General features: G+C 48.0%; 1 protein-coding gene across 5 annotated transcripts in view; it reads left to right on the forward strand.

The window, feature by feature from the left end:
• Positions 1-14,586, forward strand: part of spega (striated muscle enriched protein kinase a) — a 396,078-nt gene that overhangs the window by 341,461 nt on the left and 40,031 nt on the right. For all 5 annotated transcript variants that reach the window (XM_087989397.1, XM_087989394.1, XM_087989395.1 and 2 more), the window contains 6 exons: positions 3,638-3,781; positions 4,385-4,501; positions 5,359-5,526; positions 6,815-6,937; positions 8,258-8,425; positions 10,547-11,279. In XM_087989397.1, the coding sequence (XP_087845523.1) occupies positions 3,638-3,781; positions 4,385-4,501; positions 5,359-5,526; positions 6,815-6,937; positions 8,258-8,425; positions 10,547-11,279 (1,453 nt within the window). The remainder of the gene's footprint in view (positions 1-3,637; positions 3,782-4,384; positions 4,502-5,358; positions 5,527-6,814; positions 6,938-8,257; positions 8,426-10,546; positions 11,280-14,586) is intronic.

The following is a 14,586-nucleotide window of genomic DNA, read 5'->3' on the forward strand; positions in this document are numbered from 1 at the left end:
AAGACCCCTGGGCTGAAAAGGATTTATCCTCGGATTCTCTGGGAAGCCAGGGAGGAGATTGCAGAGCATTTGGTTTCGATCTTTATGTCATCATTGTCAATAGGAGTAGTGCCAGAAGACTTGAGAATAGCAAATGTTGTTCACTTGTTCACAAGCATCTGTTTTGGGACCACTTCTGTTTGTCATTTTTATAAATGACTTAGACACAGGCATAGGTGGATGGATTAGTAAATTTGAGACGACACTAAAGTCGGTGGAGTAGTGGACAGTTTGGAAGAATGTTACAGGTTGCAGGGGTCTTGGATAAACTGCAGAATTGGGCTGAGAGGTGGCAAATGGACTTCAATGCAGCTAAATGTGAGGTGATTCACTTTGGGAAGAATAACAGGAAGGCAGAGTACTAGGTCAATGGAAAGATTCTTGGTAGTGTGGGTGTGCAGAGAGATCTTGGAGTCCATGTACATAGATCCCTAAAAGATGCCACCCAGGTTGATAGTCCTGTTAAGAAGGCAAACGGTGTGTTAGGTTTCATTCATAGAGGGATTGAGTTCTGGAGCCATTATGTCATGCTGCAACAGTACAAAATGCTAATGCAGCCACATTTGGAATTGTGTAAGTTCTGGTCGCCATATTTCGGGAAGGATGTGGAAGCATTGGAAAAGGTGCAGAGATTTACCAAGATGTTGCCTGGTCTGGAGGGAAGGTCTTATGAGGAAAGGCTGAGAGACTTGGCTCTGTTCTCATTGGAAAGAAGAAGGCTAAGGGGGATTTGATAGAGACATACAAGATGATCAGAGGATTAGATAGGGTAGACAGTGAAAGTCTTTTTCCTAGGATGATGATGTCAGCTTGTACAAAGGGGCATAACTACAAATTTAGGGGTGATAGATTTAAGACAGACATCAGAGGCAGGTTCTTTACGCAGAGTGGTAAGGGCGTGCAATGCCCTACCTGCTAATGTAATCAACTCAGCCACATTTGGGAGATTTAAACAATCCTTAGATAAGCACATGGATGATGATGGGATAGTGTGGGGGAATGAGCTGAGAATAGTTCATAAGTCGGCACAACATCGAGGGCCGAAGGGTCGGTTCTGCGCTATATTGTTCCATGTTCTATGTTTAAGAAAGGGAATCGGGACAACCCTGGTAATTATAGGCCAGTGAGCCTTACTTCGGTTGTGGATAAAGTATTGGAAAAAGTTATAAGAAATAGGATTTATAATTTATCTGAAAAGGAATAATTTGATTAGGGATAGTCAACATGGTTTTGTGAAGGGTAGGTCGTGCCTCACTAACCTTATTGAGTTCTTTGAGAAGATAACAAAACAGATGGATGAAGGTAAAGCAGTTGATACGATGTATATGGACTTCAGTAAGGCATTTGATAAGGTTCCACACAGTAAGCTATTGCATAAAATAGAGAGATTTGGGATTGAAGGTGATTTAATGGTTTGGATCAGAAATTGGGTTGATGGGAAATGTTCATCCTGCAGCTCAGTTACCAGTAGTGTATCGCAAGGATCTGTGTTAGGGCCACTGCTGTTTGTCATTTTTATAAATGATCCTGATATGGGTGGAGAAGGATGGGTTAGTACGTTTGCATATGACACTAAGGTAAGCAGAGTTGTGGATAGTGCTGAAGGGTGTTGTAGGTTACAGAGGAACATAGATAAGATGCAGAGTTGGGCTGAGAAGTTGCAAATGGAGTTTAATGCGGAAAACTGTGAGGTTGTTCACTTTGGAAGAAATAACAGGAATGCAGGGTACAGGGCTAACGATAAAATTCTTGGCTGTGTAGATGAACAGAGAGATCTTAGTGTCCAGGTGCATAAATCCCTGAAATTTGCCATCCAGGTTGATAGGGTTGTGAGCTGAAAATGTATTGCTGGAAAAGCACAGTAGGCCAGGCAGCATCCAAGGAGCAGGAGAATCGACGGTTCGGGCATGAGCCCTTCTTCAGGAATTTTCTAGGAGAAAGTGAGGACTGCAGATGCTGGAGTTCAGAGCTGAAAATGCCCGAAATGTCGATTCTCTTGCTCCTTGAATGCTGCCTGACCTGCTGCGCTATTCCAGCAACACATTTTCAGCTCTGATCTCCAGCATCTGCAGTCCTCACTTTCTCCTGATAGGGTTGTGAAGAAAGCCATATGGTGTGTTGGCATTTATTGGTAGGATGAATTGAGTTTCAGAGCAGCGAGGTAATGCTTCAGCTGTATAAGACTCTGGTGCGGCCGCATCTGGAGTATTATGTGCAGTTCTGGTCACCGCATTATAGGAAAGATCTGGAAGCTTTGGAAAGGGTTCAGAGGAGATTTACTAGGATGTCATCTGGTACGAAGGAGGTTCTTACGAGGTAAGTCTGAGGGACTTGAGGCTGTTGGAGAGAAGGAGGTTGAGAGGTGACTTAATTGAGATGTATAAGATAATCAGAGGGTTAGATAGGGTGGACAGTGAGAGCCTTTCTCCTCGGATGGTGAAGGCTAACATGAGGGGACATAGCTTTAAATTGAGGGGTGATAGATATAGGACAGATATTAGGGGTAGTTTCTTCACTCAGAGAGTCGTAGAGGCATGGAATGGCCTGCCAGCAACAGTAGAGACTTGCTGAAGTAAAGGGCATTTAAATGGGCATTGGACATACATATGAATAATAATGGACCAGTGTAGGTTAGATGGGCATCAGATTCTTTTCACAGGCGCAACATCGAGGACCGAAGGCTGTAACGTTCTATGTTCTAACTACTGACTCAGTCTGCACGTTTACCTTGAAAGAACTCCCAAGTTGAGTGTTGATTTTTATTTATTTGTTTTTTGTGTGAGGGGGTCACTGGCCAGGCCAACATTTATTGCCTGTCCCTGCTTGCCCAGAGAGTAGTTAAGTCAGCCACTTTACTGTGGGTCTGGAGTCACATGTAGTCTAGTAGCAGCCGTCATCTAGCCCACATCTTCAACAGACGAGCTACACCAGCAGCTGCCTTCTCCACAACTCCACGGTCCTGTTCTGGAGAGAGACGCCTAAAATTGGTGACATACCACAGGGACTCACCAAATAAACAGAGTGACCACAAGAGCTGGTCAGTGGCTGGGAATCCTACAGCGAGTAACTTACTCCAAAGCCTGTCCACTATTTACAAGGCACAAGTCAGGAGTGTAATGGAATACTCCCCACTTGCCTGGATGGGTGCAGCTCCAACAACACTCAAGATTGACAACATCCAGGACAAAGCAGCCCACTTGATTGGCCTTGATGGGCACCATATCTACATGCATCCACTCCCTCCACCATTCAGACAAGTGGGGAGAATTCCATTACCCTCCTGACTTGTGCCTTGTAGATGGTGGACAAGCTTTGAGGAGTCAGGAGGTGAGTTACCCTCTACAGGATTCCTAGTCTCTGACCTGCTCTTGTCACCAGTGTTTATGTGGTGAGTCCAGTTCAGTTTCTGGTTAATAGTAAGCCCCAGGATTATGACAGTGGGGGATTCACCACTGAATGTCATTGTTTTGAGTGGATGTTGCCAACGATGGGCAAATATTATGTAGCAATGCAGCCAGCAGTGACAGAGTTCCACCAAAGACAAGGGGTGGTTTTAAGAGTAAGTTTATTTTAAAAACTTGTCTTTAATTGTCTGCAGCATCTGCTCATGGTGAGCGAAGGTCACAGTGGGAACGCTGGGGGTTCCTGCGAATGAGGAGAGACAAGGCGATATCACAACCCAATATCTCCCTGGCTGTGGCATCTGAGGAAGCTTCAATGCTCTATCACAGAAGTGCTTCAGGTAGGAGAGAGGGAGCTTTATGCTGTATCTAACCCCGTGCTGTTCCTATCCTGGGAGTGTTTGATGGGGATAGTGTAGAGGGAGCTTCACCCTGTATCTAATCTCATGCTGTCCTTGTCCTGGCAGTGTTTGATGAGGGACAGTGTAGATGAGCTTGAATCTCTGACTAACCCCGTGCTGTCTCTATCTTGGGAGTGTTTGATGGGGGCAATGTGGTGGGAGCTTTATTCTGTATCTAACCTCTGTTCCTGTCCTGAGAACTCTATTTTTAGTTCCAGGACGTTGCATTGGGGTGTATGTGTCTATGTGAGTATGGGTGTTTTATGCCGTGGGTATGTGGATGGGAGTGTGAGGATCTGTGAGTGAGTGTGCATGTGTGTGTCCATCCTTGAAGTTGGGGGGGGGGGGTAGGAGGTGGTGTGGAGGGGGAAGAGTTGTGTAGATTGGAAATGTTCAAGTTAGTTTCTACAGGAATTTTGAGTTGTTTTATGTGTATGTTTTGCATTTGTGTTTGCTTTTTGTGTGTTTGTGTTTTGTGTAATGGCTTGTTCTAACAGAACTTCATTCAAACTTGACAAGATTTGATTTGGTTCATCTTCACAGATTTCCCTCCTGTCTTCCATGTTAAACTTAAAGACCAGGTGCTGCTTGAAGATGATTCCTTGACTCTCTGTAGTTTACCAGCAGGAAGCCCCACTCCCACTGTCATCTGGTCAAAAGGTCAGTAATTATTCATTCCTGTGACCATCCCATACTTCTGTAAATGGCAGCCCTGACGCCCCCACCCCATCACTGTACAGTTGCACTCCCTTTCTCTGACCTATCTCCACAATACACAACTTTGTTTGGAAGAACATTGAAAATAAATATAAAATGGGGAGTACAATTACAAACAGGGTGCAAGAGCAGAGGGAGCTGGGGGTTCATATGCACAGATTATTGAAGGATAGGGCAATTAATAAAGCACATGGCGTCCTCAACTTTATTAATAGGGACATGGTGTACAAGAGCAAGGAGATGATGTTAAACTATTGTTAGACTTCAGCTGGAGTATGTTATACAGTTGTGGGCACCACATTATCAGAAAGATAAGTGTATTGGAGAGAGTGCAGAGCAATTTACAAGAATGGTTCCAGGAATGAGAAACCTCTGTAATAAGGAGAGATTGAGGAAGTTGGGAGTGTTCTTCGAGAGAAGGTGGCTGAGAGGAGATCGGATAGAGGTTTTCAACATCATGAATGGGGACTAATTAGAGAGTGATCGGGAGAAACTGTTCCTGTTTGTAAAAGGAGCAAGAATTGGAGGGGCATAGAATTAAAGTGATGTGAGCACAAAAAGGTTTCTCACTCAGTGAGTATTAACAATGTGGAAGGCACTGCCTGGGAAAGGGGGGGGGGGAGGCAGGTTCAGTTGAAGGTTTCCAGAGGGGCATTGGATGGTTATTTGGATGGAAGTTGTAAGCAGGAAGATAGGCATTAGGGGAAAAAAGTGGGTGGAGGTTGGATGGGCTGAATGGCCTCTTGCTGTGCTTTAATAATTCTGGGATACCTACTGTTTCTCCTGGGTTTTCCTTCCAGACCAACAGCCTCTTGTCTCTGATGACCGGGTTTTGATCGTCTCCTGTCCTGATGGCCGCCAACTCGTCACCATCACAAAGACCTCACGAAAGGACATTGGCGTGTACGAGTGCTCAGCCACCAACCCACTGGGTTCAGCCCACAGCTCCTGCACTGTCTCCCTCGCTCGTAAGTCACCACCTGGGAAGGACTATCAGACCAACGGGAATAGTCCCCTGCTCTGACAGTCTGAGGAAACTGGGCTGTAAGGCAGGGATATTCCAGAATAAAGGTTCCCGTCAAGTTGGGCTGTTATTTTCTCCTGCCCTATGGCTCCAGATAATGTTCTGGGGGACCTGGGTTCGAATCCTGCCACAGCAGATGGTGGCATTTCAATTCAATGAATATCTGGAATTAAGAATCTAATAATGATCATGAATCCATTGTCAATACACCCGACTGGGTCACTAATGTCCTTTAGGGACGGAAACTACCATCCTTACCTGGTCTGGCCTATACATGACTCCAGACCTACAGCAATGTGGTTGACTCACAACTGCCCTCTGGGCAATTAGGGATGGGCAATAAATGCTGGCCTAGCCAGAGATGCTCTCATCCTGTGAAACAATAACAAAAGAGACCCACAGTAATGTGGCTAATTTGTAACTGCCCCCTAAGTAATAAATGCAGGCGTAGCCAGTGATGCCTGCATCCTGTGGACAAATTTATAAAAACCAAGCAAGCCGGATACCTGACTGTTCACAGTAACTTCCACAAGAAACTGTTAATCTGTTTCTTCCTAGTGATATTGGCTAACGAGTAAATACCAGCCAGGCCTCCAGGTCCTGTTCTTAGTTAAACAGGTAACCCGAGACCTATCAAGAGGCACCTTGGTTTAGATTAGATTAGATTAGATTAGATTAGATTAGATTACAGTGTGGAAACAAGCCCTTCGGCCCAACATGTCCACACCGACCCGCCGAAGCGCAACCCACCCATACCCCTACATTTACCCCTTACCTAACACTACGGGCAATTTAGCATGGCCAATTCACCTGACCTGCACATCTTTGGACTGTGGGAGGAAACCGAAGCACCCGGAGGAAACCCACGCAGACACGGGGAGAATGTGCAAACTCCACACAGTCAGTCGCTTGAGGCGGGAATTGAACCCGGGTCTCAGGCGCTGTGAGGCAGCAGTGCTAACCACTGTGCCACCATGCCGCCCAACAAAGTTTAATAACTCAACAAAAGGAAACTCGCACTTCTGACCATGTGGCAAAGCCTCAATGCTGCAGTCTTGCACCCCCTCAAGCCTGGACTCTGTGCAGTGGCTGTGCGTGTCCTCCTGTCTCAGAGCCGAGAGCACTACATGCTGAGGCCCAGCAGCAGCAGCCCCCTCACCGTATGCGCAGACCCTCTGATGTGAACAGAGCCCCACCGCAAGTCACCCAGTTCTCCCCCTCTTCCCCCACAGGGCTCCCCGGGAGGCCAGGACCCCCCGAAATCCCTCAGATGTACAAGAACACAGCACTCATCCTGTGGAAACCTGCCGATACACTGGGCCCTTGCACCTACACGTTGGAGCGGAAACGTTCTGGTAAGGATTCCATCCAGTTGGTACGGGGTTGGGAGGGAGAAGGGGTGGGGGAGGGAAAGGGGTGAGAGAGAGGAAGGTGGCTGGTTTTTGTTTCCTGTACCAACCCTCAGCATTAGCCAATACCAAGAGTACTTTACCTGTCCACTCACCTTTACTGGGTTTTGTCTTTAAACCATTGGAAAGGGTAAAAGGGCACACAGAGAGAGCCTCAATCTACTTTATCTTCAAATTCCTACTTTCCCAGTTTTGTGTCGAATGTTGTCTCTACTTCTGTCGCCATGGTGTCTCCCATCTCCCTGCCCCAGCTCTCCACCCCAATGTAACCCGCTCACCTGCTGCCTCTACACTTGGCTGGTCCCTCAGTCTCCAGGGAGAAAATGAGGACTGCATTTCTGATGAAGAGCTTATGCCCGAAACATCGACTCTGCTGCTCCTCAGTTGCTGCCTGATTGGCCGTGCTTTTCCAGTGCCACATTTTTTGACCCATCAGTCTCCAGCTCAACACTGCATATTCTCATCCTCTGTAAACATGGACAGTTCACTTCTGAACCTACACAGAGTCTCACTCACTCACTCAGCTCCCAGTCCTATAAATCCGCATCCCCATCAGACATAAGAACAGCACTAGGTGAAAGTGAGGACTGCAGATGCTGGAGATCAGAGTCAAAGAGTGTGGTGCTGGAAAAGCACAGCTAGGAACAGCAGTAGACCATTCAGTCCATCAAGTCTGCTCCACCATTCAATGAGATCGTATCTGATTTGACAATCCTCATCTCCACTTTTGCCTTAGTGCGATCACCCTTTGATATCCTTACTGATGACAAGACAATGAACAGCTGAAATAGGCCATTCAATCCATCGATCTATTTTACCTCCCTCCAGGGCCCCACCCTCTCTTTGTGTAACCTTCTGCAGTCTCAGCCATTCTGAGTCCCTTCAATCTTCTGACTCTAGCCACTTGCAGTTTTCCAGTTTCTGACTCACTGAAACAAACACAAAATGCTGGAGAAACTCAGCAGGTCTGGTAGCATCTGTGGAGAAAGAGCAGAGTTAACATTTTGGGTCCAGTATCACCCTCCTTTGGAGAGGGTTTTCTTCACCATTAATCCCACACTGAGACCTGAAACTCCAGAATTCCCTCCATACTTTCCTCAGCCTTTCTCTCTCTTCCTCAAAAGCTCCATCATTGGCCCAGCTCTCACTCACCTGTCCTCATATATGAAGGATGATCACCCTGTGAAGTGCCTGAGGGATGATGATAAAGGTGCTATGTAAATGCAAATCATATGTTTAACAAAAACAATTGATTTCCGGTGACAGGAGAGGACAGCTGGAAGGTTATCTCCGCTGGAATCACTGACTGTTTCTTCAATGCTACTGAGTTAACAAGTGGGACCCTCAGGTTTCGAGTGGCTTGTGTTAACAAGGCTGGTCAAGGCCCCTACAGTCCAATTTCAGAGAGGATTGTTATAGAGGAGGAGAAACCAGGTATGTAGGATCATTGTGTGAGCTCTCATGAAAGATACACAGGTGACAGGTCCATTGCTGCTCAACCCCGAAATCCCATAATTCACCTGTCTGGCTTGGATTGAGATTGGGTTGGTTTCGGGGGAGATTGGTTTGGGTTGAAGTAGGTTAGGTGGGATTGGGCTGAATAGACCTGGATTAGGTTGGGTTGAGGATTGGACTGTATTGGGATTGATCTGAGTTGGGATTGGATTGTGTTGAATTGGATATGGATCTGGTCGGATTGAGATTGGGATTGGGTTTGATTGGGATTAGAATGGGATTGAGATTTCATTGAGATTGGAATTATGATTGGATTGGGATTATGTTAGAATTAGGATTGGATTGAGAGAGAGATGGGATTGGGACTGAATTGGGATAGGGATTAGAATTAGAATGGGATTGAGATTTCATGAGGATTGGACTGAGTTAGGATTGAGTTAGGTTTGATGGAGCTGGTTTGGATTGTGTTGGTGATGGTGGATATCCTGTCATCTGGTGAGGGCAGCTATCCCGGGTGCGGGATTGTCCTACATTTCATTTCAGAAACATTTCCCTCATGCAGATTAGTCTGATTGCAATGGAATCACCCTACACCAGTAAACAGCAATGATGCTAAAATCTTTGTCACTGCTAAGGTCATTGCCCAAGATTGACCTGGATTCTAAAATCACCCACTTTGTTTTCAATTCCCTTCATGTCCACTTCCTCCCTATCTCTGCAATCTCCTCCACAGCCCTCAAGATCCTTCTCTGACCCTTTAACTCCAGCCTCTGAAATGTCCCCGTTTTAATCCCATATTATTGCTGACTGAGACTTCAGCTTCCATGATCCAAAACTCTGGAAATTTCTCCCTAAATTTCTTAGCCTCTCTCTCAATCTCCTCCTTTTGATGTTCCCAAACTTACATATTTATCAATGTTAGGCTGTTAAACGGTGTTGCACGATGCTCAGAGATCATTACCTCCTTACTCGTGGCATCAACAGCATTAAAACAGGCTTTGGTTACAATGCTCACTATGGCTGATCTGAGAATCCTCACCTCCAATGTTCTGTCTTTTCCACATAACCCTTCCTTTGCTGTAGCCAGGATGTCTTTGAGGATTGTGTTCTTGTGACCTTTCTGACCAGAGTGCTTCTTATCAGGTCATCCAATCGGGTTAACATTCCCAGCAAGACCACCTACTTGCTCTCACATCCTTTTAGCTCTTTGTGGGTGTGGGTATGGGTGTATGTGGTCAGTCTTTGGTTAGAATTGCTGTCCCTTCATGGCTCTCTCCTCCTACCCTTGAAGTTTTGAGATCAGTGCATTATCCCATCTCACAACTGATTACACTTTAACCTGGTCATAAACTTACAAAATAGTCACTAAAACACAAAGACTTTCCGATATGATCGACACACATAAATTTAATATCTCCTTCCGTCACTCTGAGTCTCCTTATGATAGGCAGCTTTTCTGAGGAGGAGCCTTGAGGAAGTTCGATTGCAGTCACTGTATGTATGCTGTTGTAGCAAAGAGATCAGAATCTGGACAAGAGCCGGTTTTCAGCTTGGCCAAGGGCACTGAGACCAACAGTTGTACTTGAGTGGAGCGCCTGACTGGCCAGGCCTAGTCCTAACTGAACCCGGTGGTGGGCAGCACTCTGGCCTCTCAGTCACTGGTATGTGGGTTTAGCCCCACCCTCGGGATGTGTATGTATGTGTCTGTGTGCATGCACTTCTGTCCATGTCCCAGATGGAGTCTTGCTGTGCTGACAGATCTAAGGTGCTGTCTTTTAGATAGCACTGTCGGACTGAGGCCCCATCTGATCCCTAGAGAGGCTGTAAGAACACAATTGCCCCATTTGGAGGATGCGGGTCAATATTTAAACTCCAAAGTTCACCAACTCCAGTTATTATCCCACAACAGTCTGTGTCTGCACTGGGTGTAATTTAGTTGTTGTGATCCTGATGACTATACATGGAGACTAGAGAATGTATCCTTAATCGTAAGGTTCTGTCTTTGTTGTGTTTTTTTAATCCCCATTGCCTCTGCACAGGGTGTTACTCAGAAGTTCACAATGTGTCTCTAATTCTGAATCTTTTGTCTTTTTGTTACAGAGCAACAGTCCCTGGCTGCTCTAAGCATCCCCTCTGTGCCAGTCTATCCAGCTGAAGTGACACCAGCCCAAGTGCCAGGACCCTCACCCATTACCCCCCAATCGACATCCACATTGACAGTGACCCCAACCTCCTCAAAGTTCACTCCTGTCCCAACAACAACCCCTACCCCAAAGACAGTGACCCCTGCCCCAAAGACAATGACCCCTGCCCCAACAGCGACCCCTCCCCCAAAGATAGTGAGCCCTGCCCCAACAGTGACCCCTACCCCAAAGACAGTGACCCCTGCCCCAACAGCGACCCCTACCCCAAAGACAGTGACCCCTGCCCCAACAGCGATCCCCACCCCAAAGACAGTGACCCCTGCCCCAACTGCGATCTCCATCCCAAAGACAATGACCCTTACACCAATAGTGACCCCTGCCCCAACAGTGACATCTACCCCTAAGACAGTGACCCCTGCCCCAACAAAGGTCATGCCTGTGGCCACCTCCCCTGTCATTCCATCGGTCTCCCCATTGGCAGCTGCTACCTTACCCATCTCTCCAGCATCATTCCCCTCTTCTCCAGCTCGAGAGGCTGCCACACCCCAGAGCGTCTCTCCCGTGGGATCGGACTCTGCAGCAACTCCCACCAGGCTCTCCCCCAGCTCCCGACTGGCTGATGGTTCCACCATGGGACTGAGGCCAGGTGTCCCCCAGAAACCCTACACGTTCATGGAGGAGAAGGCCAGGTAAGGTTTCAGGAGGTGGTGCTGACACCTCCGCAACAACACGGTGCATTGGTGTAGCAACTTGGCATTGGGTCATGATGCCTCCTAGTACTTGGCAGCTGCACTTTCCAGTAAAGTTCTGATGCCTAAGCTGACAGAGGAAAAATGAGGAGAGGTTTGCTCAAAGCAGGTAGCTCTGAAGGAGCCTGCGGACAAACGGAAGAGAAGTGGAGGGGGTTAGTGAGGAAATGGCAGAGTTCAGGGATCATAGCAGCTAACTGGGGAGGGGGATAGAGAGTTCAGCCAGGTGGAGGATAGTGAGGGGGTGGACACTGGAACCACAGTGAGTGGTTAAGGCCAATCTTACTCAGGGCTACGTTCAGCTGAGGGAGCCTCAGTTTGAAATTTCACCCAAAGGAGGATGTCGTGGGGAACTGCCCCCCTTTAGCAGTGTCTCAATAACCCTTCCATTTCTTCACGAGTTCAGAACATCTTCAAATTTATGATGTTGAGAGGAAGAGCTGCTCTGTAATAGGGTGATAGTTGTGCTGTCACTGGGACAGGAGCAGAGAGCTCCTGTTTATTGTCCCGAGGGCGTGGGTTCAAGTCCTAATGTGGCAACTGGTGAGATTTTAATTTGATAAAGACCTGGATTTGGTCTAACTGAGACCATGTAACCAATGCTGGAAAAACCAAACCCATCTGGGTCACTAATGTTCTTCAGAGAGGGGGCGCAGCTGGAGGCTGGAAGAACACTGCAAGCCTGGCAGCATCAGGAGGTGGAGAAATTAATGTTTTGGGTAAAGTCCTTACCTGGTCTGGCCTACGTGTGACTCCAGGCCCACAGTAATATGACTCTCACACACTGGTCTACCCAGTGATACCCAGATCTGAGGAGGGAGGGAATAGGAAACAGGTTTATTCTCCAACCCTCTTTCAACCATGTTGTGGTTCTGTTCGCCGAGCTGGGAATTTGTGTTGCAAACGTTTCATCCCCTGTCTAGGTGACATCCTCAGTGCTTGTGAAGCGCTTCTGTGATGTTTCCTCCGGCATTTATAGTGGTTTGTCTCTGCCGCTTCCGGTTGTCAGTTCCAGCTGTCCGCTGCAGTGGCCGGTATATTGGGTCCAGGTCGATGTGTTTGTTGATAGAATCTGTGGATGAGTGCCATGCCTCTAGGAATTCCCTGGCTGTTCTCTGTTTGGCTTGTCCTATAATAGTAGTGTTGTTCCAGTCGAACTCATGTTGCTTGTCATCTGCGTGTGTGGCTACTAAGGATACCTATTTCAACCATGTTAACAAAATACCCCCTACATTGTGAGCTTTTATTTTCCACAATAACTTTTATTGAAGCGTCTTATCAAATGACCTTCTGGAAATCTGAAAGCACCACGTCTGTAGGGCATCCTCTATTCATTGCACAAGTTACTCCTTCAAAACGTTGGTCTGGCTAGTGGCACATATTAAAGGATTATGTTTACTTGTGTAGACTCCATATCGGCATAAAATAGAGATTGGTGCTTTGTTTTCCCACTCCCCCTCCTGTCATGCTTATTGAGAGAAGTTCCCATGTATTCTAATCTTACCTTTGACGTTGAGCAGCACTGAGCTGAGGGTCTGACCAGCTGCATTGGAGGCAGCACAAGCGTACAGGCCATTATCCTGCTGCTTGCAGTACAGCACCTTGAGGATGAAGTAGCCCTCCCTGTCCTCGTAGAGGAGGTGACGCCTACCAGGGGCGACCAGCCGACCGTCCTTTCTCCAGAAAATCTCGGGCTTGGGCTTCCCGGTGACATAGCACCGGAACTTCGCGTGCTTGCCCTCTGTCACGGAGAAGACTTTGACTTTGCAGGCCCTCGGTGGGTCTTCAGTGGCGTGGCTCTGGCGGGCGACGCCGGAGGCTGAGTGCGGCTCACGGTGAGGGAGGCGGTGCCTTTTCCCGCGCCGCGCCTCGCGCCGGATCCGTTGGGCGCCCGACCCCTCGCTGACCCCAAGGCCGTTGCTGGCGGTTGTGGGCGGGGCTGGCTCGTGGGGGGCGTCGCCTGGCTCCACGAGGAGGACGGCCGCCGACATGGCCTCGCCGAGAGGGTTGCGCGCCTTGCATAGGTAGACCCCCGCGTCGGGCATGCGGGCGCTGAAGATCTTCAGGTGGTGCCAGCCTTCGCCGTCGCAGCCTTCGCTGAAGTGCCCGCTCTCGAAGATCTCGGTCAGCTTCTTGCCGTCCTTCTCCCAGGTCACCGCCGGCATCGGGGAGCCGGCCAGCCGCCCGGTGAAGACCACGTCGTGGCCGCGGACCACCCTGGCCGAGGTGGGCTTGACCACGAAGGCCGGCCGGTTCTCCGGGTCCCCGTCGCACTCCTCCACCTTGAGGGTGGCGGCCGCGTAGGTCTCCCCCACGCTGTTCTTGGCCTTGCAGATGTACTGCCCACCGTCGCCCGCCACGTGGTAAATGTGAGGTTATGGGGGTTGTGTCTGGATGGGATGCTCTTTGGAGGGTCAGTGCAGACTCAATGGTCGAATGGCCTCTATCTGCACTGTAACATTCTACAAAACTGCGGTTGCATCTATACTCCTGGGACTGCAAGGATTCAAGAATGCACCCTCTTAATTAGGGATGGGCTGAAAATAAACATAAAAACATCCCCTCAGGCCTGCTTCTCTATCCAGTAATATCTGTTGTGGTTTGAATACCCCAAAAAGCCTTTAATCTCCTGCCTAACAAGACCATATATAATGAAATGGAGCTGTACGGAGAGGTTGAACAGACTGGGGTTGTTCTCTCTGGAGCGGCGGAGGCTGAGGAGTGACCTTATAGAGGTTTACAAAATCATAAAGGACATGGTTCACATTAGATATTAATGATCTGGATGAAGGGACTGGGGGCATCCTAGCGAAGTTTGCAGATGATACGAAGTTAGGTGGACAGGCAGGTAGTACTGAGGAAGTGGGGAGGCTGCAGAAGGATCTAGACAGTTTGGGAGAGTGGTCCAGGGAATGGCTGATGGAATTCAATATGAGCAAATGCGAGGTCTTGCACTTTGGAAAAAAGAATACAAGCATGGACTACTTTCTAAACGGTGAGAAAATTCGTAAAGCCAAAGTACAGAGGGATCTAGGAGTGCTAGTCGAGGATTCTCTAAAGGTAAACATGCAGGTTGAATCCGTGATTAAGAAAGGGAATGCAATGTTGTCATTTATCTCAAGAGGGTTGGAATATAAGAGCAGCGATGTGCGACTGAGACTTTATAAAGCTCTGGTTAGGCTCCATTTGGAGTACTGTGTCCAGTTTTGGTCCCCACACCTCAGGAAGGACATACTGGCACTGGAGC

This window comes from Chiloscyllium plagiosum, unplaced genomic scaffold, assembly GCF_037043375.1.
Source record: "Chiloscyllium plagiosum isolate Xiang-an unplaced genomic scaffold, Cpla_swu_hap1 HiC_scaffold_7, whole genome shotgun sequence".
NCBI classification, from domain to species: Eukaryota; Metazoa; Chordata; class Chondrichthyes; order Orectolobiformes; family Hemiscylliidae; genus Chiloscyllium; species Chiloscyllium plagiosum.